Raw genomic sequence first — 26,913 nt, 5'->3', positions numbered from 1 at the left:
TAACAGGTGAACTTGCAAGTTCGTGGAAAAAGAAGAAAAGAATGAAAAAATGTATGTATTTTCAAATGTATTTTGAAGCCAGGAAAAAGAATCATAAACCTTTTAAGGAGCTGCACTTGAGCACATGGAATATCAAAAACAGGTCATCTTCCCTTTTGAACTATTTCTTAGTCTGCACATTTGACATCTTAGACAAGTTTTCAGCTGCCTTTAGACTTCTTTGAAACTAGGCTCTTGTTTAATACAAGATAGGATGTCAGTTGATCAATATCCATTTGACTTAAATTCATAAGTCCACAACCTCCCTTAAGTGGTAGAACAAACAGGTACAAAGCCTGAAAATTTATTGTTTCTTTTTAAACTCCGAATGATATTTGCAGATGCCAAAAGGCATTTTGAAATCACTCACCTCTACTTCAGTAAAAATGAAACAGGGGGATGGGGAGGAGGGAGAATCTCATGAGGCCTTGCATGTCAAGTTTTTGCCCAGAGCTAATTTTCAGAGCTGTGTTATAAAACCCTGAAAATGGAGGTTTATAATGGAAATGCTGACAGACCCTTAACTATAGCAGCATGAATGGATATAATTAAAGAAAAGCTTTTGGCTACACCTAACTCCACAAATGAAAGACTGCCATTTTTATATTAACCTCAAATAACAGCCAAGTGAGAACCAGAAATGTGATTCCAGAAAGGTAATGTGAAATGTTAAAGATGACTGCTAAAACTATTTGACATTCGGAGTTTTAAACATGGAGGCATTTAGTTAACATAACCAAGTCAGTATTTTCATAATGCTACTTAATCAGCAATAAAGAATGCTCTGGTGAGCCATCAGCTCCAGTTAGCTGAAAGTGGCATATGAAGTTATTATTTCTTAACAGCCTAGAGGGAGCCGCTTCTCTCTATAATCAGTGATCTTAGTTCCTTCCTACCTATAATTTCACTGTCATACAGTTATAAAACTATTACCCAGTTCAACACACACACACACACACAAGCACATATCCTGCACACACATTTATGCAAGGACTGGTACCTTACTCCCACCTGAATTACAAAACAGAAGAGATTGCTAAGGTAAAGTATTTCATTCTTTCCTTTGTCAGTCAGGGATGCAGTCAGGAATAAATATCATCAATCTATGTAACCCACCTTCTCCATCTAAATCAAAATTCGAAGAATTTAGCTTTGTTCTTAACTTAAAAGAAAAGCTGTGCTTTAATTTTTAACAACTATTCAAATTATTTTTGAACTTCCTAATAATATTAATAGTAAAAATACTGTAGCATACCTAAAAAAGTCCTCTGGAAAGAACTTCAATGAATCCAAATTTGGAGTTAAGAGATCAGGAACACATCTCCATATGACCAAATACCTAGGGGACTTTTCTTGTGTTTCCCCTCCCTCCCTTCTTTTTCTTCTTAAGGTAAACAATCCTGAATGATCTCTGGGGCCCTTTCCCTGCAAATATCCCAAACTAAAACAAGTCTGTCTGGACAATATTTGCTTGGAAGTACTGAAGACTGATGGAATAAAATAAACCATGCAAGTCACAGTCCCTCTTATTATGTACTACAATCAGTCTCATTGAAGGACTGTTGCAAATTACTATGCAAGCTTCAGAAACTTAAAAGATGGCAGTGCCTGTACCATGACAGCATTAACAATGACCTGCACATTACTACACCATTCTCATTCACACAATGACCTCATACTTCTGTTAAAACTGCTTGATAATTTTGGTGACAGAAAGTTACACATGATTTCACATTCTCTTATAGCAATTGCTTTTGATCATAGTTGAATAGTATAAAGCAAAACCAAAAATAAACATTTCTACAAAGAATTAAATATTATCAGCATAAACATTTGTGTCCTTTTTTTTTTACTGGTTAGTCCTGTAGACCACACACTCCTTGCCCCCTGTTCAAGATGACACCAAATTAACACACTCAAACCAGATCCAGTTTTAAAGAAATTCCTAATATAAATGTAAAGTTACTCTCACTTTATATAATTGACAGTCTTCATTATGCCCTCTTGATTCCTACCTCTGTACTTCTGAATAGTGTGACCCTCATGGTTTCAACAAAAATGCATTATAGTGAACAGCTTACAAGGTACTTGCAAGCAATATTTTCCCAACACTCCGGAAACTGTTTTGGTTTTAATGCTAAAAACTCCTATTCCTTTGCCCAGGCTGTAGCAACATCGCCAGGCTGGTTTAGACCAGTTTTCAGACCCTTTTTCCTTCTTGCTTTGTATATTCAGACGAATATAAATAAACAAACCAAAAATGGTACCAGAAATGTGGAAATCTCTAACTGTGCTCAAGAAGCACAGGAAAATACTGCTTACCACTTATTTAAAATCTGAACAAACAAAATGAATTTGGCACTTGGAAAAGTATAGCATCTGCTAATAAACTCTACTAGACTAGGAATAAACAAATTATTTCATGGAGAAGATCCAGAATCAGTAAAAGCTTCCTCTAATGAAGTTGGCTCTTCATTTACTTATCTATTTATCTATCCGTCCATCTAAATATTTGATTCAGTTTACATTTAGGGATATAGGGATGATTATCTGCTTAAGAACTAGAGTACATGAATATAAAAACTACATAAAACCTAATGCGTGAAAACCTGTGGACTGATCTCTATGAACACACAGCCCAATGTAAATTAAGAAGATCACTAATGAAATTGGTAATGAAATATCCAAAATTCAGAAATTTCATTAAGTTTAGTATCTTTGAAAAAGATGCTACTTTTGTAATGTGCAACTAAGAAAAGGGAAGCAGTCTCTTCATTAACTTCAGACATGATTTTAAATAAAATTGTATTTCTATACCTAACTGCACTGAGTGTAGTATCTAACTTCTTAAGAACATGAACTTCAAAGGTGAAACTGCTATGTGAAAAGAGCCTTCAAGGCAATAAACAGCATGATCACTGTTCTCACCATTACTGTTTGGGTCTGAGTGCATCTGCATATTTGTATAATTCACGTAGATCTGGGAACAGCTAAGTTTTATACAGATGACTGGTGAACATCATCTACACAAAACTTGCTGTAGAACAATCCTATCTCACTCTTAGAATACACTGCTTTAGCTGGGAGTATTTCATGTGTTTGGGGCTTCCTTGGTGGCTCAGTCGGTAAAGAATCTACCTGCAATGCAGGAGACCTTGGTTCGATCCCTGGGTCGGGAAGATCCCTCAGAGGAGGGCATGGCAACCCACTCCTGCATTCTTTCCTGGACAATCCCCATGGACAGAGGAGCCTGGTGGGCTATATAGTCCACAGGGTCACAAACAGTAGGACATGACTGAGCCGTTAAGCACAGCTCATTTCATGTGTTTGAGGCTACAACTCGGCAGCAAACTAAAGAAAATAACTTTTTTTTTTAATGGTACAATGTGGCCAAAATCTCCCTAAGTACACAAAACTGCATATGTTTCAATGAAAGTCACCTCAGATTTGAGTTCATGGTCTTGCTTAGAATGTCTGAAATATCCCTCTGGATAATAATGTTTTTAGGAGAGGTAGAGAGGCAAGACGGGGCCAAGAGGCATGGCTCCTGGATTGCACCAGAGTTGAGTTTTATAAGCTTGCATGTGAGCCTTCTTTCAAAGAAGCGCTGTTTGAAAGGACAGTTTGCGTGCAGTAAAACTTCCTTTAACTGCTCTCTTTACAACTGAATTTCATGAGTATGTCAAAAGGAAAACTTTAACACAGAATCAACACAGGTAATGATATAAAACAAATTAATACATTAGCACATTACTGGAAAACATACCTGATTCTGGCCAGAACAGCTTGTAGAAAGTTCAATACTGTCCTAAGTTCAGATTCTTGACAAGCTCGTAGAAGCATACTAAAGCCATCATTAAGCAGTTTTTCATGAGAAGGATGCAAGCAACGGCTTGTCTCAAACACCTCCTGAACACTGTCCATATATATGGAAAGAAGGGTCCAAAGGGTCTGTCTTTGTCCCATTTCATCATTCTTAGATACCAAGAACTCCTTTGCTTTCTCCCGGAAAGCATTTGAAAATTTCTCAGCCAAAACACCAATGTCCAGATTTTTCTGGGTATACATCAAGAGGAAGGCCATCTGACCCTTCCAAATGAGAGGAGATGTTTTAAAAGTAGGCTTGAGGAAATCTAGGAGGCGTAAAACATGACTTGCTACATCTTCTACCTCTGCCACAGCTGCTAACAGTAGAAAAAGGCTGAAAAAGTTCTGCAGACCAACTTCAGTTAGTTCTTCCATTCTTTTTTGATGGAATTTAGAATATATCCTGTAAAATTAAAACAAATGAATTATGAACAGTTTCATTCACAAAAATCCATCTTTTAAACTAACATTTAACTCAATACTCATGACAGCCTCATCACTTTAAATTTTTAGCTATTTCTACATAATGGGGCTATTGTATCACTTTTGTTGCTTAGAAAACAAAACTCAGAGAATATGCCTCACCTCTCAACCTTCAAATTTCTCAAGGATGCAGCAAGCATCCATAAGTGAATCAAAGGATTCAGTGGCTGTCCCCAAAGGACAGTAGAAATACTCTTTTCTATATAATACTTGGCTTTTCCTTTTATTTTAACCCCCATAACCTTTCTTTTTCAGTGTTTACTGACAAATAAGAAAGAATATGTAATTCTTTTAAGTACAACTTGATGTACTTTATAGAACTCTTAACAGGGCAATTTTACATAACAGTGTTCCTTAAATTCTTTCTCCCTCTACCCTTCACAAAGACCTGGCTCTTACTATACTTATACGTTAAGACAATGCCAAGTACTGGAAAAATTATTTTTACCCACTCACAAAGAAAAATTACTAGTGCTCAAATATCCAAGACTAGCCATTTAAAAATCTGTTGTCAATATTACTTAATATAATTTAAGAGCTGATATATTTTAATTAATTAAGGGATCAGAACTGAACACCATTCATTTTTAATCTTACTTAGGGATTGTTAAGTTTCTCTGCAATTTTTATAATGGCTTATTCAAAACAGAAATGATTAATGCTTATGAGAGGTTAAATGTTTATTTATAAATAATGAAGCTGATAAGCTCCTGAAGATAAAGATCTAATTATCTTCATATCCTCCCCATCATACCCATGATAGGCTTGGTATACAGTCTTGTTATGAATTCCAATTTCTTTAAGCAATAAAGTTCAGAGTATTATGCTTTCCATAAAAATATTTAAGATTCCAAACAAAATTGGCAAACAGAACAAAAGAAAAGTAACTACTGTTTGAGCTACCTAATTACTGGAGGCTTAACAAAGATACCATTAAAAAATAAAGTATATTCTAAATAAAAAATCCAAACTGTATCACCATAATGTTGCAAGAATTATTCATTGTGTGAATCAAACAGGAATTTCATTTAGAGATTATTGAGAAGCATCTACCAGAAATATTAAGTATTCTGTTGCAAGAGCTTCCATTGCTTAAGCTAAGCAAGCGGTGGAGAACAGTCAACTGCAGAGGGCTAGAAAAGGGGCTCATAGGCAAAAGTAGAACAAGGAAAGACAGTAAGAATCACACCCATTTAACAAGCAAAACTCTCAAAAAAGGACAACACTAGACAAATGTGACCAAACGTTTATTTTACCACATCAGAAATGAAAATGGCATACTCCTCAAATGAGAACATCAGAGGTTTTGGTTCTTTTATATTATGGTTAGTTTTCATTCAAGAAACCTGTGCTTGTGAGACTGGTGGACTCAAAGAACACAAAATTTTATAGACTTAATCTATCATCTGCCAATGCATAATCTGGACATAATTTTTATTTCTGTAAGTTTTAATAAAATATATACAAGGAGTTACATGAAACATTACAATTAACTTTGGCAAGAAAAACAACAGTTCTCTTTTATACCTGCACTTAATACATGGGATCTCATTCTTCAGGACTGATGAGATAAATAAGAAACTAAAATCTTCCCTAAGTTAGGGATATTAGGTTGGTTTTGTACTGTTAACAAATTGGCAAGATCAAAATGCTCCATATTTTGCTGTCCTTTAACAAATATATTTAAGATATAAACCATAAAGACATCCAAGCACAAATTAACTTAAAAACACACACACAAAAAAACTTCTCCGAAGATGTAAGTGAACATTCATGACAAAGAAAGATACAGTACACACCTTCCCTTGACTTGTTTCCAAGGATGAGGACCATTGTTCTTCATTGCTTTCTTGACAACTTTTGCCAAAATGCAAAGGAAAATAGTGTAACTACTGCTGGATTTATACAGGTCATGATCTTGTTTATCACAGCAGCAGGTCTTCACCATTTCTAGCATAGACAAGGGTGACTTAATGATATATGTAAGGCCTTTTAAAGGAAGCCAAGAAATACTGAAAGAACTATTCTAAAAGGAAAAAAAGAAAACAAGTATTAAATCTCTGAATAAATAACAGAAAGCTGTAAATCCCAACTAGCTCATTAAAATTCTGACTCTTCTTAATCATAAAAACTACACAGCCATTACCACATATTCCCCCTAAAATAAAAATTCCACTTAAGCACAGAATACAAAGGGCTGTTTCAAATTCCTGGATTATCCCCAAAATGTCTTTTTAACAGTTAGTCTGTTCAAATTAGGATAGTGTCAAGATTCATACCTTGCATTTGGTTGACACGCCTCTTGAATCTTTTATCCTATAAAAATTTCCAATGGTTTCATCATACCATTTAACAGTAATTTATTGTGCAATTTCCTAAATTCTGATTTTAGGGGCTTATATCTTCGGCTTATATCTTCCTACATTTCAAGATCTTTCTTACATCTTCCTGGAGTCGCTTAATGTATTCTTTCATCTGCTATCTTTTCTGTAAATTGGTAGCTCTATCTAGTGGACTGATCAGATTCAGGTCAAGTTTTTTGGTGAGAATCTTTCAATGGCAGTCTCGAGTACTTCCTATTTCAGTTAGCAAAGAGGCACGTAATTTCTGACTTTCATTCTTTTTGTGATGTTTAAGACTGATCATGCTGATCGATCCATCTGAGTGATCCCCACCATTTGAACAGCCAGGGATGATCATCATCCAGATGGCTTATTTCAACAGATGTGAAAGATAGTGATTTTCTAATTCTATCATTCTTTCTAAACTAGCTTGAAATTTGGTATTCTGAAATATAGTTTGCTGTTGCTGCTGCTAAGTTGCTTCAGTTGTGTCTGACTCTGTGCGACCCCATAGACGGTAGCCCACCAGGCTCCCCCGTCTCTGGGATTCTCCAGGCAAGAACACTGGAGTGGGTTGCCATTTCCTTCTCCAATGCATGAAAGTGAAAAGTGAAAGTGAAGTCACTCAGTCATGTCTGACTCTTAGGGACCCCATGGACTGCAGCCCACCAGGCTCCTCGGTCCATGGGATTTTCCAGGCAAGAGTACTGGAGTGGGGTGCCATTGCCTTCTCCGGAAATATAGTTTATATTTTCCTTTATTTAGTTTCCAGAATAACAACTTTTCTAAAAATACCACAAACTCGAGGATTTAAACACATAATCCACAGCTGTCTTTATTCTTTATCATGCCCAAATTTACCCAGCACTGGGGAATGGGAGCTCCTTACAGCAGGCTCCTGTGTTCTTTTGACACAACTCCAGCTTACTTGGATACCCTCCCTGTTTTCAGGTATAACAAGGCATTACAGACCCATCCTGTATACATTCTGCCTGAGAATCAGAATTGGTCATTTCTCCAGCCAGACTGACCGTATGTTTCAGAGAAAGGTATTTTTCTCATTTTTAATAAGTTCAATTATATATAGACCCAAACTTGTAATTTACTTGTATGTCCTCCATATCTTTTTCTGTCTTGATTGAAGGTTTCACTATATACTTACTCAGAAAACCAAACATTCCAAATCTTCTCTTCTCTCCATACACAAGTAACAATCCATTTTTTAAATGTACTTTTAAAATTTTCTCTTCCAAATTTACCCTTTTTAAATTCACTGTCCCTATTTTAGTTCTCATTTGCTGCATTATTTACTTATACTACCATACTGGACTACTATCTCATCTGTACCCACTTCCTTTATACTACTTTCAGAAAAAAACTTTCTCAAACACATACATAATATGTCACATTTTTGCTTTCCAATGTCTCTTGGATAAATCATAACTCAACTGCATGTTATCTTTAACCCTTCAAAATCCAGCCCTGGACTAACTTTTCTACTTTCTTCATCTCCCATATTTCTCCACAGTCACCTCAGACCCATCATTTAGAACTATTTAACATAGTAGGCATAAATCATGTTTTTTCATGTCTCTATACACTTGTCCAAAACACTATTCCTTTTGCTTGGATGCTCATTTTCTTCTGTACTTGGAAAATTCTACTTATTCCCCAGGCCAATTTAAAAAATTATGAGTTCATCAAGTCTTCTACAAGTCAGATACTCCTTCCTCTAGCATTCCAGAGTATTGTAACTCTTTTCTTTTTTTTCTACAATATGTATGCTTCTGCCTAGTAGCCTAGAAGCTACTCAAATGCCAAGACTAGTTCTATAAGATAGCATTAACTGTTCAATGTGTTGCAAGCAATCAGTAGTTGTTAGAAAACATTTATAAATGAAGATTTTAAAAAATACCTTTCTGGCACAATTCTGGTTCCTTTGCTTAATCTCACCCTTAAGAGAAAAGGGACGTCAGATGCTCCGTTCCCCTATGTCCATGCTCTTTAGACAATGTGAAACATAAAGATATTTTTTAGCTACTCTAATCTACTTTGAAAAATTAAAGAAATCTCTGTAATTATATATAATTAAACCCTAAAAACATTCCTCAAATACCATGTTCTAATTCTTCAAATTCCTGGAACAAATTCATACTCTATTTACTCACCAGGTTCTTACTGTAATATTCCCACAGAATGGTGACAATTGCAATGTTTGGCTCCCAGAAATCACAAAGGGTCAAACAACAGTGAAGATACATTCGTAACTGCTCTTCTAGTATACCATCCTAAAAAATAAACTGAAATTGTGAGGAACTAAATAATGACCAACACACATTATTATAACTTGACACTGTTGAATACCCTGCTCCTGAAAAGAATATAAATACATATTACCAAGTCATACCCATTTTCATCTTCAGACCAGAAGGTCTGAATCAGCATAAGGTATGTAACTTTGCTTTAGAGAAGGTTAATATGATAATTGAAATTACATAACTCAGTTTGACTTTTAACTCAATTATTTAACAACTGCAATAGGTATTTAATAACTGAATAGTGTCGAACCCAGAGACTGAAAAGAAACCCTAACCAGAAAGTAGCATAAGTTATCTAAAAATACAGAAGACTCAATCATACCTAAGTAATTCTTTATAGAAATATAGGAGTTATTCTAAAAACCAGAGCGTTGGCAGAGTACATATGTTTTAACCTTTTAGAATGTTTTAATAGGTAAGAGTAAAAAAGTGACACTTTAAACTTACATATCAAATAACATGCATGTTTGTTAAAAGCTGACATAACACTGAATTCCAGTCAGTTATTCAAAGCTTACTATGTATCAGACAGTATTCTAAGGTACTAGGGAGAAGGAAGGCGATGGCACCCCACTCCAGTACTCTTGCCTGGAAAATCCCATGGACGGAGGAGCCTGATGGGCTGCAGTCCATGGGGTCTCGAAGAGTCGGACACGACTCGGCGACTTCACTTTCACTTTTCACTTTCATGCATTGGAGAAGGAAATGGCAACCCACTCCAGTGTTCTTGCCTGGAGAATCCCAGGGACAGGGGAGCCTGGTGGGCTGCCGTCTATGGGGTCACACAGAGTCGGACACGACTGAAGAGACTTAGCAGCAGCAGCAGCAGGCATAATGAAGTTACACTTTGGGGAAAATGGAAAAAGAGGATACAAACAAGGATACAAACTGTTTACATAATGTAAACAGTTACAACCACTGCAAAAAGCAAAAGAAAAGCAGAGTAATGTGGTAGAGTAACTGACAGAGGATGTGGGTCATTTTTTTTATCAGGCACTACGAACTGAAAGGCCTTTTTGAGGGCTAGCAGTAGTAGTGTTAGTTGCTCAGTCGTGTCTGATTCTCTGCAACCCCATGGCTTGTAGCCTGCCAGGCTCCTCTGTCCATGGGATTCTCCAGGCAAGAATACTGAAGTGGGCTGCCATCTTACTCTTCCAGGGGATCCTCCCCACCCACGGATGGAACTCTGGTCTCTTGCATTGCAGACAGATTCTTTACCATCTGAGCTTTTATGGGCTGGAATTTGGGTTAAATGATTGGATGGAAAAGAGCCAACCACATACAGAAATGAAAGTAAAGCACTGATGGCAGAGAAAATACATGGAAACTTCCTGAATTAGCAGTAAGCTTGGTATTATAGGATTAAGTCAGAGATAGTCAGGAACCATATCTCATTTAAGGCTTTACACGTCACAATCAGAAGTATGGACTGTATTTTAATTATGTTGGGAAACCTTTAGAGGACTGTAAACACAGGGGTGACATGAAATGAATGCTTCAAAAATGCTACACTGGATCAAGCAAGATGACAATAGCGGATAAGAACAGAGGTATAAGATCAGTTAGAAGAGCTGAAAGAGAACTTCCAGTGTAACAGAAAAGCAGACAAAGGTTAAGTACAAAGCAGACATGCTGGAAATGTGACGGTGCCTGGGAAACATTATGCTTTAGGTAAATAATTGTTGAATGGATTCAGTATTGTCTCTTTTCAACAAAGGTGCGTGGTTATTTCATCACAGAAGATTAAAATGTCTCCTTTTTTCTACTTCCTTCTCCCACCAACTTAAAATTCTAGGAGATAACTGTGAAACTGTAAGATTAAGACAGGAAGACAATTTTAGAGTTATGTTGATGGAATTTGTTTATGACTTATATTAAGGTATGAAGGAAAGATAGCAATTCAGGGGAATTCTTAAGTTTTGGCTTAAGAAAATGAATTGATGGAACCACTCAATTCTTATGGTGGCAAAGAGCAGAGAAGGAACAGGTGAGAGTGCACAGGGCAACCGAGTACAAATATTACACAGACAATTTATGGGTCTATAGCTCAAGGAAAAAGGCAGAGCTACTGATACAAATTTGGATATTACCTTCATATTGATGGTTTTTAGAGCTAAAGGCCTATATAAGATCAATCTAGGAAAGACTGTGGACAGAAAACAGAAAAGAACCCAGAACTGACAGCCTATTGCTATTCCAAAATTTAGGTATCAAGAAAAAGGAGGCCTATAAGCAAAACCCAATGAAGTAGGTAGGAAACCAGGCATCATGGGCCCTGAGAGAAGTATTTCAGAAAGAGAAGGGGATCACCACTTTCTGTACAAAGTTACACAGCTTCATGGACACTTCACACAGTTCTCACCTTCCTATCTACCTTCAAGTCTATGAGTTCCCTAAGGGCTGTGATAGTGCTCCCCAGGCCTAGCACAGTGCCTGCTTTACCAAAGAGACTCCGTAAATGTTTTATCAACAAAACAGATCTGAGTTCTAGTGTTTCTTCTCATCAAGTGGCTCTATGGTTTAGGGAAAGATATTTAGTTCCTCTGATAAATAAACTCATTGAACCCTCGTTGGTCACTAATGTTCTTTGATTTTATTATGAAAATATTAAACTAGATGTAGGTTTATTCTCATGGCACACTACTGATGTGAATTAAAACATACTAATTTAATTACACTGCAAGATTAAAAAGTGAATTACATGAAAAAAGTGGGTTCGTTTTGAAGAGTTTTGTGTTGCTTTGTTTGGTGTCTGAAAATCATTTACATGTAAAATTCACAAAAAGGTATTTAAACCATAAAAATGTACAAAGTTTGGGAAAAACAAAAGGTTAAATACCAACTATGTGTCTGATATCATATGATGTTTTACGTATGTTATTCATGTATGTCTCATACCATCTGTTTTACTACACTCATTTTACCAAAAAAAAAAAACGGGCTAAGGTTCAGAAATTATAAATGGCTTACCCAAGTGCATATGGGAAGGAGTTAGGACTCATGACTCCAAAACTTGTTAGATATACTATACCACCTTCCAAAAACATGAGGGAAAAAAAATAAACATCTAAATAAACATCTGATTGACACCAGATTTGATCAAGATTGCTCTTAGTGACCAGAACAAGATTTGAATCAAAGTTTGTGAGACCAAAGCCCATGCTCTTTCCACTGCAACCAATCAAGAAGAAATTAAATACAGTATCCTGGGGGATTTTTCCTCCCTTTTTTTTTTTTTTGGTTAAGGAAAGGAGATAAATTTCCCATCCTTTTCTTGCTAGTGGCTACAGATTAAAATGAAAAGAAATGTCTTATAAAATACCATTTTCTCCACAGTTCTGGCAGGGTAAGTCAGTTGAGTGTGACTTGAAAAGCAAGTTCCTTTTTTTTAATTAATCACTGTATTTGTTGTAAAGCACATGCTCATGTTTTGTATATTCATCCATTATTTTGTTTAGAACCATGTTCCCTTAGTGCTTCTTAAAAATTTCCATTAAAAATTGTGTGGGTGGGCACACATCAGCTGAATTAAATGATTTGCCCATCTTCAAGTTCAGAAAGCCAAAGAGATAAGAATTTACAATAGTTAGAAGTAGAGGAGCCAACAGACATCTTAGTTCAAATTCATAATGGAAAAACAGCTGAAATATGGTGAGGAAGAATGTTTGAGAACACCTGAGTATATTAATTTCTTCCTACCTTACATTTTTCTCATCATAGACTTATTGGAGAGAGAGAAGATCACAAAAACAAATTTAAAAAAGTGGAAAATTGAGATAGTTGCTTTCCACAAGTATTACCAAAACAGATCTCACAAATCAAAGTACATTACTAATGAAAGATATAACAGCAAAGAAGTTTCAAAAAAGAAAGTTTTAAAACAACAACAAAAAGCAGAGTTTTATTAAGAATCTTACAAGGTCAAGTGTTTTGAGGGAGTTTGGAATGACTTCCTCCGTAGGACTTCCCTCATGGCTCAGATGGTAAAGCATCTGCCTACAATGTGGGAGACCTGGGTTCGATCCCTGGGTTGGGAAGATCCCCTGGAGAAGGAAATGGCAACCCACTCCAGTATTCTTGCCTGGAAAATCCCATAGGCAAAGGAGCCTGGTAGGCTACAGTCCATAGGGTAGCAAAGAGTTGGATACGACTGAGAGACTTCACTCTGGAATGACTAAAAAACACATATGATGATTCAAATTCCAGCTCCACCACTTCCTAGCTAGCTGAGTGAACCTGGACAAGGCTTACTCTGTGTCCCAGTTTTCCTAATGTCTAAAATGGGACTTCACAAGACTGTCATGAGTGGAAAATGTACATCTAGTGCTATGGACAGTGCTCGCACAGTGACAGCTGTCGCTTTGAATTTTTTTTAGCTAAAACATTGAGTCTTGACAATCATATAATAAATGCAACACATTCACACTATTGTACCTTAAATGGATATATTTTAATTTTCTGAGTGTTGAAGCCAAACTCTACCTAAACCAAGAATTTTGATTAACATTATCTAAATCCACTCTCTCTGATTTTTAATAAACCAGAAGGCACGTGGGGCTCTTTTCCATGTAGATTCAAACCTACCTATCTCAAATCCAGAGCCCACGCTACTCAATTTCTACATTTATCACAAGATCCTGTGGGCTCTCTGGGTGTCTCATCTCAGCTGAATGAGTACATATAAACTATTTCATATAAAAAGCAATCCTAGAATACTCCAGTGTCTGCTGCTGATCTCTCAGTCCTTTCAAAAAGGATATCTTCCTAGAACTTTTGTTTTGAAAGATCAAAAGCAGGCATATTAAATTTGGGTATATTCCACGCACCAAATTGTTTTACTGAACTAAAAATAAAAACATTTTTTAGCTTATTTTATAGAAATGGCAATATAACAACTGGGGATTCATTTTTTATGCATAACTAACTTGCCTATCAGAAACCATCTAGAGAATAAAACTTATGTTGAAGCTAAATAGTAACTATCAGTCTGATGGGATTTTATCAGGATTGGATAAAGAGAGTTAGCAGCTTCCCTGGTGACTCAGTGGTAAAGAATCTGCCTGCCAATGCAGGAGACATGGGTTCAATCCCTGGGTCAGGAAGATCCCCTGGAAGAGGAAAAGGCAACCCACTCCAGTATTCTTGCCTGGGAAATCCCATGGACAGAGATGCCTGACGGGCTACAGTCCATGGGGTCACAGAGGCCGACATGACTCAGTGACTAAACAAAGAGACTTCAATATCCCAGTCAAAATCCCTCTGTCCAAAAACACAGTAATTCTGATTAGTAATTAGAAGATTGACCCACATTATTCAGAACTAGTCATATTCTGAGTTGTTTTTAGCCTTAAGACTCTCAGGATTATTTGACAAATAAAAATATTTTTTAAATATTAGGCTTGCTTAGGATTTCTTCTTGCATCCCTTCATGCCCTTTGAAAGACAATTGTTGTGAACTCAGAAAATAATGAGGCTTTATTTAAAAAGTGGCATAAAACTAAAAACGTCCCTTTTCATATGAAAATAATGATGTTGTAAAGGTAGAACAAATGTTTACTGTTAACATTCACAAATATTACACAGGATTACCTCAGAAGAATGTTTTTAGAGCAAATACTTAACTATTTAGTTTAAGCAAAATTTAACAATATATGTTCTCTTTACTAACAAAGCTCAGTGTCTGTTTCTGGAAGATTCTCTATGGCTACAAAAAGATTTGGAACGTTATTTGCTTAATCAAAACTACAGTGGAATGTCCACCAATTTTATTTGAAGACTGCTGTATATGTAAAACATTTTTTTTTTAAATATTGCAAACAGACTCTTTCTTTCACAGTTGGAGATGAAGTCAAAGCACACAAGCATGTTCAGATTTTAATTTACCTCAATGGGGAAAAACAGATAATCAAACTGATAGCTCTATCCAAACATATTATTTATTCTTTATGACCACCTACTGAACCCACAAAATTGGTTTCAAAAACTCTAGCAAGTAGTCCTATACTACTTATAAAATCTAATTTGATACAATCAAGGCAAGACAAAATTGAGATAACTAGAGAGAATGGACTGCTTTTTTCTAAATATTACAATGACCTCTTCTCTCACAGGAAAGATATTTCTTTGACTTTATGCTAGACCTAAATTCACAGAGAAAGTTTCTTAGATTAGCTGTACTATCCTTGCTTCTAGGATGATTGACTTGGCCCAGTTTTCTAAGGTCTTCCCTGGTTTTATCACCAAAAAGTCCCACATCTTGGGAAATCCCAAGCCAGGTAAATCTACATGTCAGTCTACCTCCTTAAAAGAATTGGGGATGTATCCTCACAACCACTTTAGCAGATACCATTAAAAGACTGATGATGTAAACAATGGCCAATTTTAGGGATTCCACACATTCTTGAAGTAAAAAAAATACATGTCTGAAACTTTGAGCTACTAAAATCAGTATGCTCTCAAAAAGAACAGAGGAGAAAGCCAATTAAAATGATACAAAAAAAGAAACAACAATTTTTACAATGGTTGAGATTACAGCTCTTTTGCTTCTGATGCAACTGCTGTATTCAGAGTTCTTTGGCATTCTAATCTAGAATTCTTAGTTCATAACTAGAAGTTTTATCTTGTAACTAAATGTACTTATATTTTTACCTAAAAAAAATAAGAGTAATGATAATAGGGAAAACAAAATTTTAAGCCATTAAAACAATTTTCAAAGATATGGGTAAAAAATAAATGTATGTGTATATGTGTAGCAGTCTTATACTACTATATTTTTTATTCCTCTTCAGGTTTTTAACAATCCTCATTTCTTAAAAGAAAATGAGTCTATTACCCAAACTAAAAAAAATACTAAAATTTCCCTTTAAAATCTTACATAAACAACTTATGCCACAAAACTTTACAGAACTATAATACAATATGTTTAAAGATGTGATGAAGAGCACACTTAAAACTATTTTAAAAGGAGGTCAAATCTGACCTCTGGGCCATGAAGCACTGCATTAACAGTTCTGCAGAAAGAAAAATGATAAGCTATGAAATGAGGGCTCAGAAACTAGGACCTTATCAGTCAGAGTATGATTCAAGCCTGTAAGACAAATTGCTCAGCAAGGCAAGTCACCTTCCTGCTGTGACGAGGATATAACTGAATTTCCAATGCCACTGACTATCTCCCTCATCATGTCTCCTAGACTTGATATCATACAGTCAAGGAATGGCTGATTCTAAAGCTTCTGCTCCTTATTTTGAATACATTTTGTCAAAGTCACCAACTACGATAATTATCTTTGCCCTTTAACTGGCAACTCAGTGTTAAAATAAAAATCTTCAAAATAAAAACTATGATACAAAGACCCTGTATTAACAAAGAATGATGATTCTTATCTCAGGTTTCTAATAAGTAAACCAAGTTTGTTACTTAAATCATTTTAACGGTTTGCTTGGTTCTTAAAAATAAAATCTGTAACATAAAAATTTAGCAAGGCCCACAAACCATCTCACTTTAAATGTGTACCTGAACACTGATGGACTTTTTCAGCAGTTCTTCTACAAAATTCCAATTTGATTCCATTTGTCTCTAGAAAGGGAGAAAATACTGCATTAAAATTATTGCTCTATAAATACTCCAATTATCAGGAGTTGTTTTATTAAAGTGGTACTTCTATAAAATTATAAACGTTTTAACAAATAGTAAACTTTTGCTGTCAATTATTATCTAATAGGAAAAAAAAAAACCTCTAAGTATATTTTAGAGTCTTTTACACCACCAAGTATCTTCCTTATTCTGTACTTTACTCAGTAGAGATTTTTACCTTTGTTTTATGCTAACGGCCTCAAAATGGTCTACTCTAGTAAACAAGTAACTAAAAAAATTATTGTAAAACAACTTTTACACACTTGGTACCTCATTTAGCCAGTGGTCACTTACCAGGCAACCTGAACTATCCAGAAGCCTCTACAATAAAGAAGAAAGATAAAAACGACTCAAAAAGCCAACATCACAAAGGCTAAGCAATAAGAACAACTCTACTTTTCCCAAGGAAAAACCTAGAGGAACTTTTCACAGGATGCCTGGTTCACTTGATTCCCAGGTGGGTCAGTGGTAAAGAATCTGCCTGCAGTGCAGAAAAACCAGATTTGATCTCCAGGTCAGGAAGACCCCCTGAAGGATGAAATGGCAACCCACACCAGTATTCTTGCCTGGAGAATCTCACGGACAGAGGAGCCTGGTAGGTTATAGCCCACGGGGTCGCAAAGAGCTGGACACGACTGAGCACGCATGCTAGTTCACTTGATATTCAGTTCCTAAAGATTTGGATATGTGGATACTGGTCAAAACCAGAAGCAAAGAAAGTACATTCACAAAGATGCAAATCACAGCTAGTTTCAAACAAGGGAAGAACAAAAGGTACAAAAGCAAGCCTGAGACCTCAGAAAGCTAAGCCAGAGGCCTTAAAGAATAAAGGCAAAGAGTTTCCTCACACCCTCCTATCCCTATCATAGCATCCATGCTGTTCATAAGGATGAACTCCAGTGACCAATAAAAAGTTAAAGCACATTCAGATTTTAAGTGGCTGGATAATGCTCATATAAGATGGATGCTAACTACAAGAAATTACTGAACAAGTATTTCCTTAATAAAGGTGCTTAGTGACTATGGTAGCCAGCTCTAAGACAGCCCCTAGTGATCTCTGCTTCTGGGAATTCATGCCCTTATTCAATCCCCTCCCACACTGTACCAGAGTTGGTCTATTAACCAGAGTTAATAGAAGAATACCAGCACTAATAGTACTGAAAGTATGTCACTCCCAAGATTAAAGGACATTGAAGATTCTGTCTTAATGACAATCTCTCTCACTGACTACTGGGAAAAGTTATGCTAAGAACAGTACCAAAGAGGCTTACATGATGGGTAATTAAGGCCTTCTGTCAAGGTTAGTGAGAAGTAAACCCTCCAGCCCTAGAGATTGAGGTCCCAGGGGACAGCTTGATTACAAACTCACGAGATTCTGAGCCAGAACAACCCACCTAGGCTTCTACTGGATGTCAGACCCTCAAGAACTGTGTGAGATGTTCATTCTTTTAAGGAGCAAAATTTTGTTCCACATCAGTAGATAACTAGTATTGTACAATGATGTAGTTTTTAGAAAGGAATTACTGGTTTTCTCAAATATATTTATGTAAATAAAGTACATGCAAAATATTTATCAGGAAAAAACATGTAATACAGAATTTGCCCTGGACCAAAGAGAACTACATGGACATCATCAGATGGTCAATTCTGAAATCAGACTGATTATATATTCTTTGCAGGTGAAAACAGAGAAGCTCTATACAGTCAGCAAAAACAAGACCTGGAGCTAACTGTGGTTTAGATCATGAGCTCCTTATTGCAAAATCAAGACTTAAATTGAAGAAAGTAGAGAAAACCACCAGACCATTCAGGTATGACCTAAATCAAATCCCTTACGATTATACAGTGGGAAGTGACAAATAGATTCAAGGCATTGCCAATAGAGTGCCTCAAGAACTATGGATGGAGGTTTGTAACACGGTACAGGAGGGGGTGACCAAAACCATCCCAAACAAAAAGAAATGCAAAGAGGCAAACTGGTTTTTGGAAGACGTTTCACAAATAGCTGAGAAGAGAAGAGAAGTGAAAGGCAAAGGAGAAAAGGAAAGATACAGAGTTCCAAAGAATAGCAAGAAAAGATAAGAGCTCTAAGTGAACAATGCAAAGAAATAGAGCAAAACAACAGAATGGCAAAGTCAGGAGATCTCATCAAGAAAATTGGATACCAAAAGAACATTTCATGCAAAGATGGGTACAACAAAGGACAGAACAGCGAGGACCTAACAGAAGAGATTAAGAAGAGGTGGCAAGAATACATACAAGAACTGTACAAAAAAGGTATTAACGACCCAGATAACCACGATGGTGTAGTCACTCACCTAGAGCCAGACATCCTGGAGTATGCAGTCAAGTGTGCCTTAGGAAGCATTACTACAAAGCTAGTGAGGGTGACTGAATTCCAGCTGAGCTATTTCAAATCCTAAAAGATGATGCTGTTAAAGTACTACAAGCAATATGCCAGCAAATTTGGAAAACTCAGCAATGGCCACAGGACTGGAAAAGGTCAGTTTTCATTCCAAACTCAAAGAAATCAGTGCCAAATATTCAAACTACTGTACGGTTGTGCTCATTTCACATACTAGCAAGTTAATGCTCAAAATTCCCCTGCATACCATCACACATTGATGCTAACAGTTTAGTTTCGTTTCAAAAAATTAAAACCATGGCACCCAGTCCCATCACTTCATGGCAAATAGATGGGGAAACAATGGAAAGTGACAGACTTGATTTTCTTAGGCTCCAAAATCACTGTGGATGGTAACTGCAGTCACAAAATTAAAAGATGTTTGCTCCTTGGAAGAAAAGCTATGACAAACCTAGCCAGTATATTAAAAAGCAGAGACATCACTTTGCAAACAAAGGTCTGTACAGTCAATGCTATGTTTTTTCCAGTAGTCATATACGGATGTGAGTGTTGGATCATAAAGAAGGCTGAGCGCCCAAGAATTGATGCTTTCAAATTGTGGTGCTGGAGAAGAATAATGGGGAGTCCCTTGGACAACAAGGAGATCAAACCAGTCAATCCTAAAGGAAATCAACCCTGAATACTCATTGGAAGGACTGATGCTGAAATTGAAGCTCCAATACTTTGGCCACCTGATGCAAAGAGCTGACTCACTGGAAAAGACCCAGGATGCTAGGAAAGATTGAGGACAGGAGAAAAAGGGGGCAACAGAGGATTTAATGGCTTGATGGCATAAATGACTCAATGGCCATGAGTTTAAGTAAGTTCCGGGAGTTGGTAATGGACAGGGAAGCCTGGTCTGCTGCAGTCCAGGGGGTCACAAAGAGTCGGACACAAGAGCAACTGAACTGAACTGAGTCTCCACGTCCAGCCAACTAGGTAACCTGAAGCAATGCTCATTTTAAGTATGTATTTCACACCTTTATCTAATCACTATTCCAAAAGTTTCAAAGACAAGAATAAGCTAGCCAGACTGATTGTACTGATGATCCCTGTAATGTCCCAAAGTAATTATTCTCTTTAAACTATATTTGCTTTTAAAATAGGTGATTAAAATTGTAAGAGGTAACACTCATTAGGAGCAAGGCAAGGATGCCTACTCTCACCACTTTTAACTGGAAGAAATCAACATTGTCAAAATGACTCTACTACCCATGGCAATCTACAGATTACCTATCAAATTACTCATGCGATCCCTATCAAATTACTCATGTCACTGTTTACAGAACAAGAACCAAAAAAATTTTATTTGTATGGAAACACAAAAGACCCCGAATAGCCAAAACAATCTTGAGAAAAAAGAATGGAATTAGAGAAATCATGTGCCCTGACTCCAGATTATATTAGAGACCTATATAAATAATTTTTTTAAAAATGTGGTACTGGCACAAAAACAGAAATATAGATCAATGGAATAGGATAAAGTCCAGAAATAAACCCCCACACTTCTGGTCATCTAATCTATGACAAAAGAATATACAATGGAGAAAACAGCCTGTTCAACAACCAGTGCTGGGGAAACTGGGCAGCTGCATATAAAAGAATGAACTGAGAACATTCTCTTAACACCATATACTAACATAAATTCAAAACGGAATAAAGACCTACATGGAAGACCAGATACCATAAAATACAGGAACACTCTGACATAAATCACAGCAATGTTTTTTTGGATCCATCTCCTATAGTAATGGAAACAAAAACAAAAATACACAAATGAGAGCTAGTTAAACTTAAAAGCTATTGTACAGCAAAGTAATAGAATGGGAGAAAATATTTGCAAATGATGTGACTAACAAGAGATTCATTTCCAAAATATACAAACAACTCACATAGCTCAATACCAAAAAACCAAACACTCAATCAAAAACTGGGCAGATGACCTATACAGACATTTCTCTAGAGAAGACAAACAGATGGCTAACCGTCACACGAAAAGATGCTCAATATTACGAATTATTAGAGAAATACAAATCAAAACTATAATCAGGTATCACCTCACATGAGTCAGAACAGCCTTTATCAAAAAGTCTACAAATAATTAATGGTGGAGAGGGTGTCGAGAAGAGAGAATCCTCCTATACTGTTGGTGGGAATGTAAATTGGTATGGTCGCTATGGAGAACAGTAAGGAGTCTTCAGTCTTTATAAAAGTAAAAATAACAGTTACCATATGATCCAGCAATCCCACTCCTGAGCATATACCAGAAAAGACAAAAACTAATTCAAAAAAATACACATACCCCAATGTTCATAGTAGCACTATTTACAATAGCCAAGACATGGAAGCAACCCAAACGTCCATCTACAGATGAATGGATAAAGAAGATGTTGTGTGTGTCTACATACACACAAAGAAGTATTACTCAGCCATAAAAAAGGATGAAATAATGCCATTTCCAGCAACACAGATGGACCTAGAGATCATACTAAGTGAAATAAGTCAGAGAAAGACAAATATTATATATCACTTACATGTGGAATCTTAAAAAAATGATACAAATGAACTTATTGACAAAAAAGAAATAGACTCACAGACATAGAATACAAGCTTATGGTTACCAAAGGAGAAAGGGGGAAGATATAAATTTGGAATACTGGATTAACAGATATACACTACTACATATAAAATAGATAACAAGGATCTACTATATAGCACAGGGAACTCTATATTCAGTATACTGTAATAATGTATAATGGAATGGAATATGAAAAAGAATACATATAACTGAATCACTTTTCTGTATACCTCAAACACTAGAAATCAACTGTATTTCTAAAGAATAAAAGCAAAACACATGGCTGGGGTTGTAAGAAGATAACACATCTATGTTGGGAGACAAGCATTAAACAGAAATATATGAATATATAAAGCCTCGACAATGAAAAGTGAGATACCAAATTTTTCTTATAAGCCAGTATTAAGCAATTGGCAAGTTTTTATTTAAATACACATACAGCTAATGTCTAGTTTACAAAAACTTAAAAAAAAAAATTAACCATATGTGAAATCGACCTAAAAAAGAAAGATTTCACGTTAACCTTCAGGGCAAAGCAGTTTACATTTAAAAACTGAAACATCTTTATGATTATCACAAGACTGGAGGTAGTTCTCCGCTGCAGAATATATGATTAATCACTGTTGCTTTCTATCATCCTCTCACACCAGGTAATTCTTTAGTGAAATAAAGCATGATCAATGCATAACCATTCTCCATACAGTAGCTGGCTATGCTAATACACCATAAGGAGAAAAGAAATTCAGATAATTTTCAAAACTCTTTAAGTAGCTCTCAGACACAAATTCAGAGAAGGCAATGGCACCCCACTCCAGTACTCTTGCCTGGAAAATCCCTGGACAGAGGAGCCTGGTGGGCTGCAGTCCACGGGGTCGCCAAAGAGTTGGACACGACTGAGCGACTTCCCTTTCACTTTTCACTTTCATGCATTGGAGAAGGAAATGGCAACCCACTCCAGTGTTCTTGCCTGGAGAATCCCAGGGACGGGGGAGCCTGGTGGGCTGCCGTCTATGGGGTTGCACAGAGTTGGACACGACTGAAGCGACTTAGCAGCAGCAGCAGCAGCAGACACAAATTAACATCTTATATAATCTCTGAAAGAATGAGTTAATATATCCTTATGATCAGAGATTAAAATAATTATATGATTTATAAACCAAATTGAGAAACTTTTGAGAATAAAGGGAGAAAAACTAACCAGATGGGGAATAAGGGAGAAATGGACACAAACTGGGATTGTCCCTGGCAAATTGATATACATGGTAACCTTCCCAGAGACGTATCCATATCCTCAGACAGTCCCTAATACTGAATTTATCTAAGTAATAAAAAATAGGTTGTTATTTTTTATTAGTAGCAACTATTTTAGTAGCTACTGTTTTTTAGTTGTACACAGTACAACTACTATGTACCTCAGTCTCTTTAACTGTAAAATGGATATAATACTAATCTCTAGCCTACTTCATTACACTTCATTGAGATAAAAACCAAATAGTCACTCTGAGATATTAAACACTTTGCAAATGCAAAATGCTGAAGGTATCAACCCTAAAGAAAACTATCATTAACTGGAGAGTTTGAGTGTTTCTTTTAAAGCCATTAAGAAATCAAGAAATGTCTGAAACTCTTTGAGGACTCATGAATAAAGGCAGAATCTATTTGATATATATACACATGTATGACACATCTTTATTATTTTTATTATATAAAAGTAGTTTTTTCCCCAAATACTCTGGCTCTCTTTTGGAGCAGGAAATGGCAACCTATTCCAGTATTCTTGCTTGGAGAATTCCATGGACAGAGGAGCCTGGCGTGCTACAGTCCATGGAGTTGCAAAGAGCCGAACACGGCTGAGCAACTAACACATGGTTCTCTTTCCTCTAAATCTCTCTAGAACTTCTACATAATTTTAAAGATTAAGATTAAAAAAATAGGTATCTTGACAAAAGCAAATCAAATCATAAAAGAACTACTGGCAATATTAAAAGACATAGGTTGGGTTCAGTTCAGTCACTCAGTCATGTCCGACTCTTTGCAACCCCATGAATCGCAGCACGCCAGGCCTCCCTGTCCATCACCATCTCCTGGAGTTCACTCAAACTCACGTCCATCGAGTCGGTGATGCCATCCAGCCATCTCATCCTCTATAGTCCCCTTTTCCTCCTGCCCCCAATCCCTCCCAGCATCAGAATCTTTTCCAATGAGTAAACTCTTCTTCGCATGAGGTGGCCAAAGTACTGGAGTTTCAGCTTTAGCATCATTCCTTCCAAAGAACACCCAGGGCTGATCTCCTTCAGAATGGACTGGTTGGATCTCCTTGCAGTCCAAGGGACTCTCAAGAGTCTTCTCCAACACCACAGTTCAAAAGCATCAATTCTTCGGTGCTCAGCTTTCTTCACAGTCCAACTCTCACATCCATACATGACCACTGGAAAAACCATAGCCTTGACTAGATGGACCTTTGTTGGCAAAGTAAGAAACCCAAGTAAAACGGTAGGTGCTGCCAAGAGGGTGTCAGAGGGCAGACACACTGAAACCATAATCACAGAAAACTAGTCAGTCTAATCACACTAGGACCACAGCCTTGTCTAACTCAATGAAACTAAGCCATGCCGCGTAGGGCCACCCAAGACGGGCGGGTCATGGTGGAGAGGTCTGACAGAATGTGGTCCACTGGAGAAGGGAATGGCAAACCACTTCAGTATTCTTGCCTTGAGAACCCCATGAACAGTAGGAAAAGGCAAAATGATAGGATACTGAAAGAGGAACTCCCTAGGTCAGTAGGTGCCCAATATGCTACTGGAGATCAATGGAGTAATAACTCCAGAAAGAATGAAGGGATGGAGCCAAAGCAAAAAGAATACCCAGTTGTGGAGGTGACTGGTGATAGAAGCAAGGTCCAATGCTGTAAAGAGAAATACTGCATAGGAACCTGGAATGTCAGGTCCGTGAATCAAGGTAAATTGGAAGTGGTCAAACACGAGATGGCAAGAGTGAATGTCGACATTCTAGGAATCAGCAAACTGAAATGGACTGGAATGGGTGAATTTAACTCAGATGACCATTATATCTACTACTGCGGGCAGGAATCCCTCAGAAGAAACGGAGTAGCCATCATGGTCAACAAAAGAGTCCGAAATGCAGTACTTGGATGCAATCTCAAAAATGACAGAATGATCTCTGTTCGTTTCCAAGGCAAACCATTCAATACCACAGTAATCCAAGTCTACGCCCCAACCAGTAACGCCGAAGAAGCTGAAGTTGAACAGTTTTATGAAGACCTACAAGACCTTTTAGAACTAACACCCAAAAAAGATGTCCTTTTCATTATAGGGGACTGGAATGCAAAAGTAGGAAGTCAAGAAACACCTGGAGTAACAGGCAAATTTGGCCTTGGAATATGGAACGAAGCAGGGCAAAGACTAATAGAGTTTTGCCAAGAAAATGCACTGGTCGTAACAAACACCCTCTTCCAACAACACAAGAGAAGACTCTACACATGGACATCACCAGATGGTCAACACCAAAATCAGATTGATTATATTCTTTGCAGCCAAAGATGGAGAAGCTCTATACAGTCAGCAAAAACAAGACTGGGACCTGACTGTGGCTCAGATCATGAGCTCCTTATTGCCAAATTCAGACTGAAATTGAAGAAAGTAGGGAAAACCACTAGACTATTCAGGTATGACCTAAATCAAATCCCTTATGATTATACAGTGGAAGTGAGAAATAGATTTAAGAGACTAGATCTGATAAGAGTGCCTGATGAACTATGGACTGAGGTTTGTGACATTGTGTAGGAGACAGGGATCAAGACCATCCCCATGGAAAAGAAATGCAAAAAAGCAAAATGGCTGTCTGGGGAGGCCTTACAAATAGACGTAGGTTAATCTATTCTAAATACAGACAATTCTTTCACTATCCTGATCCAGAGCTAATAAAAGCAATAATGTCCTATGGAGTTCTCTGTATGAAATAGAAGAGTAATTTCAGCAATGGCAACTGAGGGTTGTACCAGTACAATTCAACACTACAATAGTAATAGTAATGATATATATTAATGTGGCTAGATTACCTACCATACTGGGAGTATGTGGGGGTCAATATCAACCACTACTAAAATGTACTGCTTATTGAAGTAAGTGTTAATGGCAGTTTCAGCAAGCATTAATAACTTGAAAGCATATTACTTGAAGAGGCAGCACAATTTATTTCATGAGTATCCTATCATGGGCACCTATTATTATGATAGCCACTCAACAGGAACTCATGAAGTGCTTAACTAATTGCCATATTCATTTACAGTGATTTAAAATCAGAAATATGTATTTGGAAGAATTAAGGTAAGAGAAATAAAAATGCTTATGCAAAGACCTTTGAATTATAGGTAAATTTTTTGAGTTCTTTGTTGTTCTAGTATTTTAAGAACTAAAAGAAGTGAAACATAACCATATTAACTCCATTAAGATACTCAATAAGAGCACTTCTACAGTAATAATAGCATTTATCATTTTCCATACACCAGTATGGGAAGGACTCACAAGCATAAACAAAGGACATACGATCTTTCTCTGAGAAGCTCATTCTATTATTCTCTCTCAAAGAGTCAGTAAAATGCTTAAATACACTGAAACTGAGCAGTATATGGACTTGTCAGAGCACTTTCTGACTTAACTTACTTTATCTTGGGCTCTCCTAAAGGATCTTTTATTATTAAGGGATCACTTGGAGGCCCTCTTAAGGCCCTTTCCATTTCTACAACACTATGTCAACACTAACTGACCCTCAGATTCCATGGATAATTTCTGGGCTCTGTCCAGTATACCAAAAAGAGAAAAATATGTGAAGTCCATCAAGGAACACATTTCATAAAGCAGTGGTTTCCATACCTGATGGAGAATCACGGAGCTTTTCAAAAATAAGAACTCCCAAACTCCAGACCAAATTATAGTACTAAAACAGGATCTCCAGATTTTAAAAAATCTGAATTTTTACAAGCTCACAGAGTAGGCCTGTTGATCAGACAGCTTTGTAATCATCCCCAGAAAAAAAGACCAATTTTGAAAATATAGACACATTGGTTTCAAGATTCTAGATGCTTACTTTATGGAACTAATGGGTTTATACAATACTATACTACTTCTGAAGATGGAAGAAGTTATATACAAATAAGGTTTCAAATGAATACATCAACCAGCTGGTTTTATTTCATAGCACTTTTTAAATGAAAAAAATGTTTCTAATTA

The 26,913-nt window shown here is 36.7% G+C and overlaps 1 protein-coding gene across 3 annotated transcripts in view; it reads right to left on the bottom strand.

The window, feature by feature from the left end:
- Window positions 1-26,913, bottom strand: part of MMS22L (MMS22 like, DNA repair protein) — a 126,413-nt gene that overhangs the window by 79,214 nt on the left and 20,286 nt on the right. For all 3 annotated transcript variants that reach the window (XM_005892256.3, XM_070376571.1, XM_070376573.1), the window contains 4 exons: window positions 16,563-16,625; window positions 8,900-9,019; window positions 6,189-6,415; window positions 3,806-4,309 (listed from right to left, as the gene is read on the bottom strand). In XM_005892256.3, the coding sequence (XP_005892318.2) occupies window positions 3,806-4,309; window positions 6,189-6,415; window positions 8,900-9,019; window positions 16,563-16,625 (914 nt within the window). The remainder of the gene's footprint in view (window positions 1-3,805; window positions 4,310-6,188; window positions 6,416-8,899; window positions 9,020-16,562; window positions 16,626-26,913) is intronic.

This window comes from Bos mutus, chromosome 9 (assembly GCF_027580195.1).
Source record: "Bos mutus isolate GX-2022 chromosome 9, NWIPB_WYAK_1.1, whole genome shotgun sequence".
Taxonomy (NCBI): domain Eukaryota; kingdom Metazoa; phylum Chordata; class Mammalia; order Artiodactyla; family Bovidae; genus Bos; species Bos mutus.
Note: the sequence above shows the minus strand (reverse complement) of the source record. Positions and strands in the feature narration are given on the sequence as shown.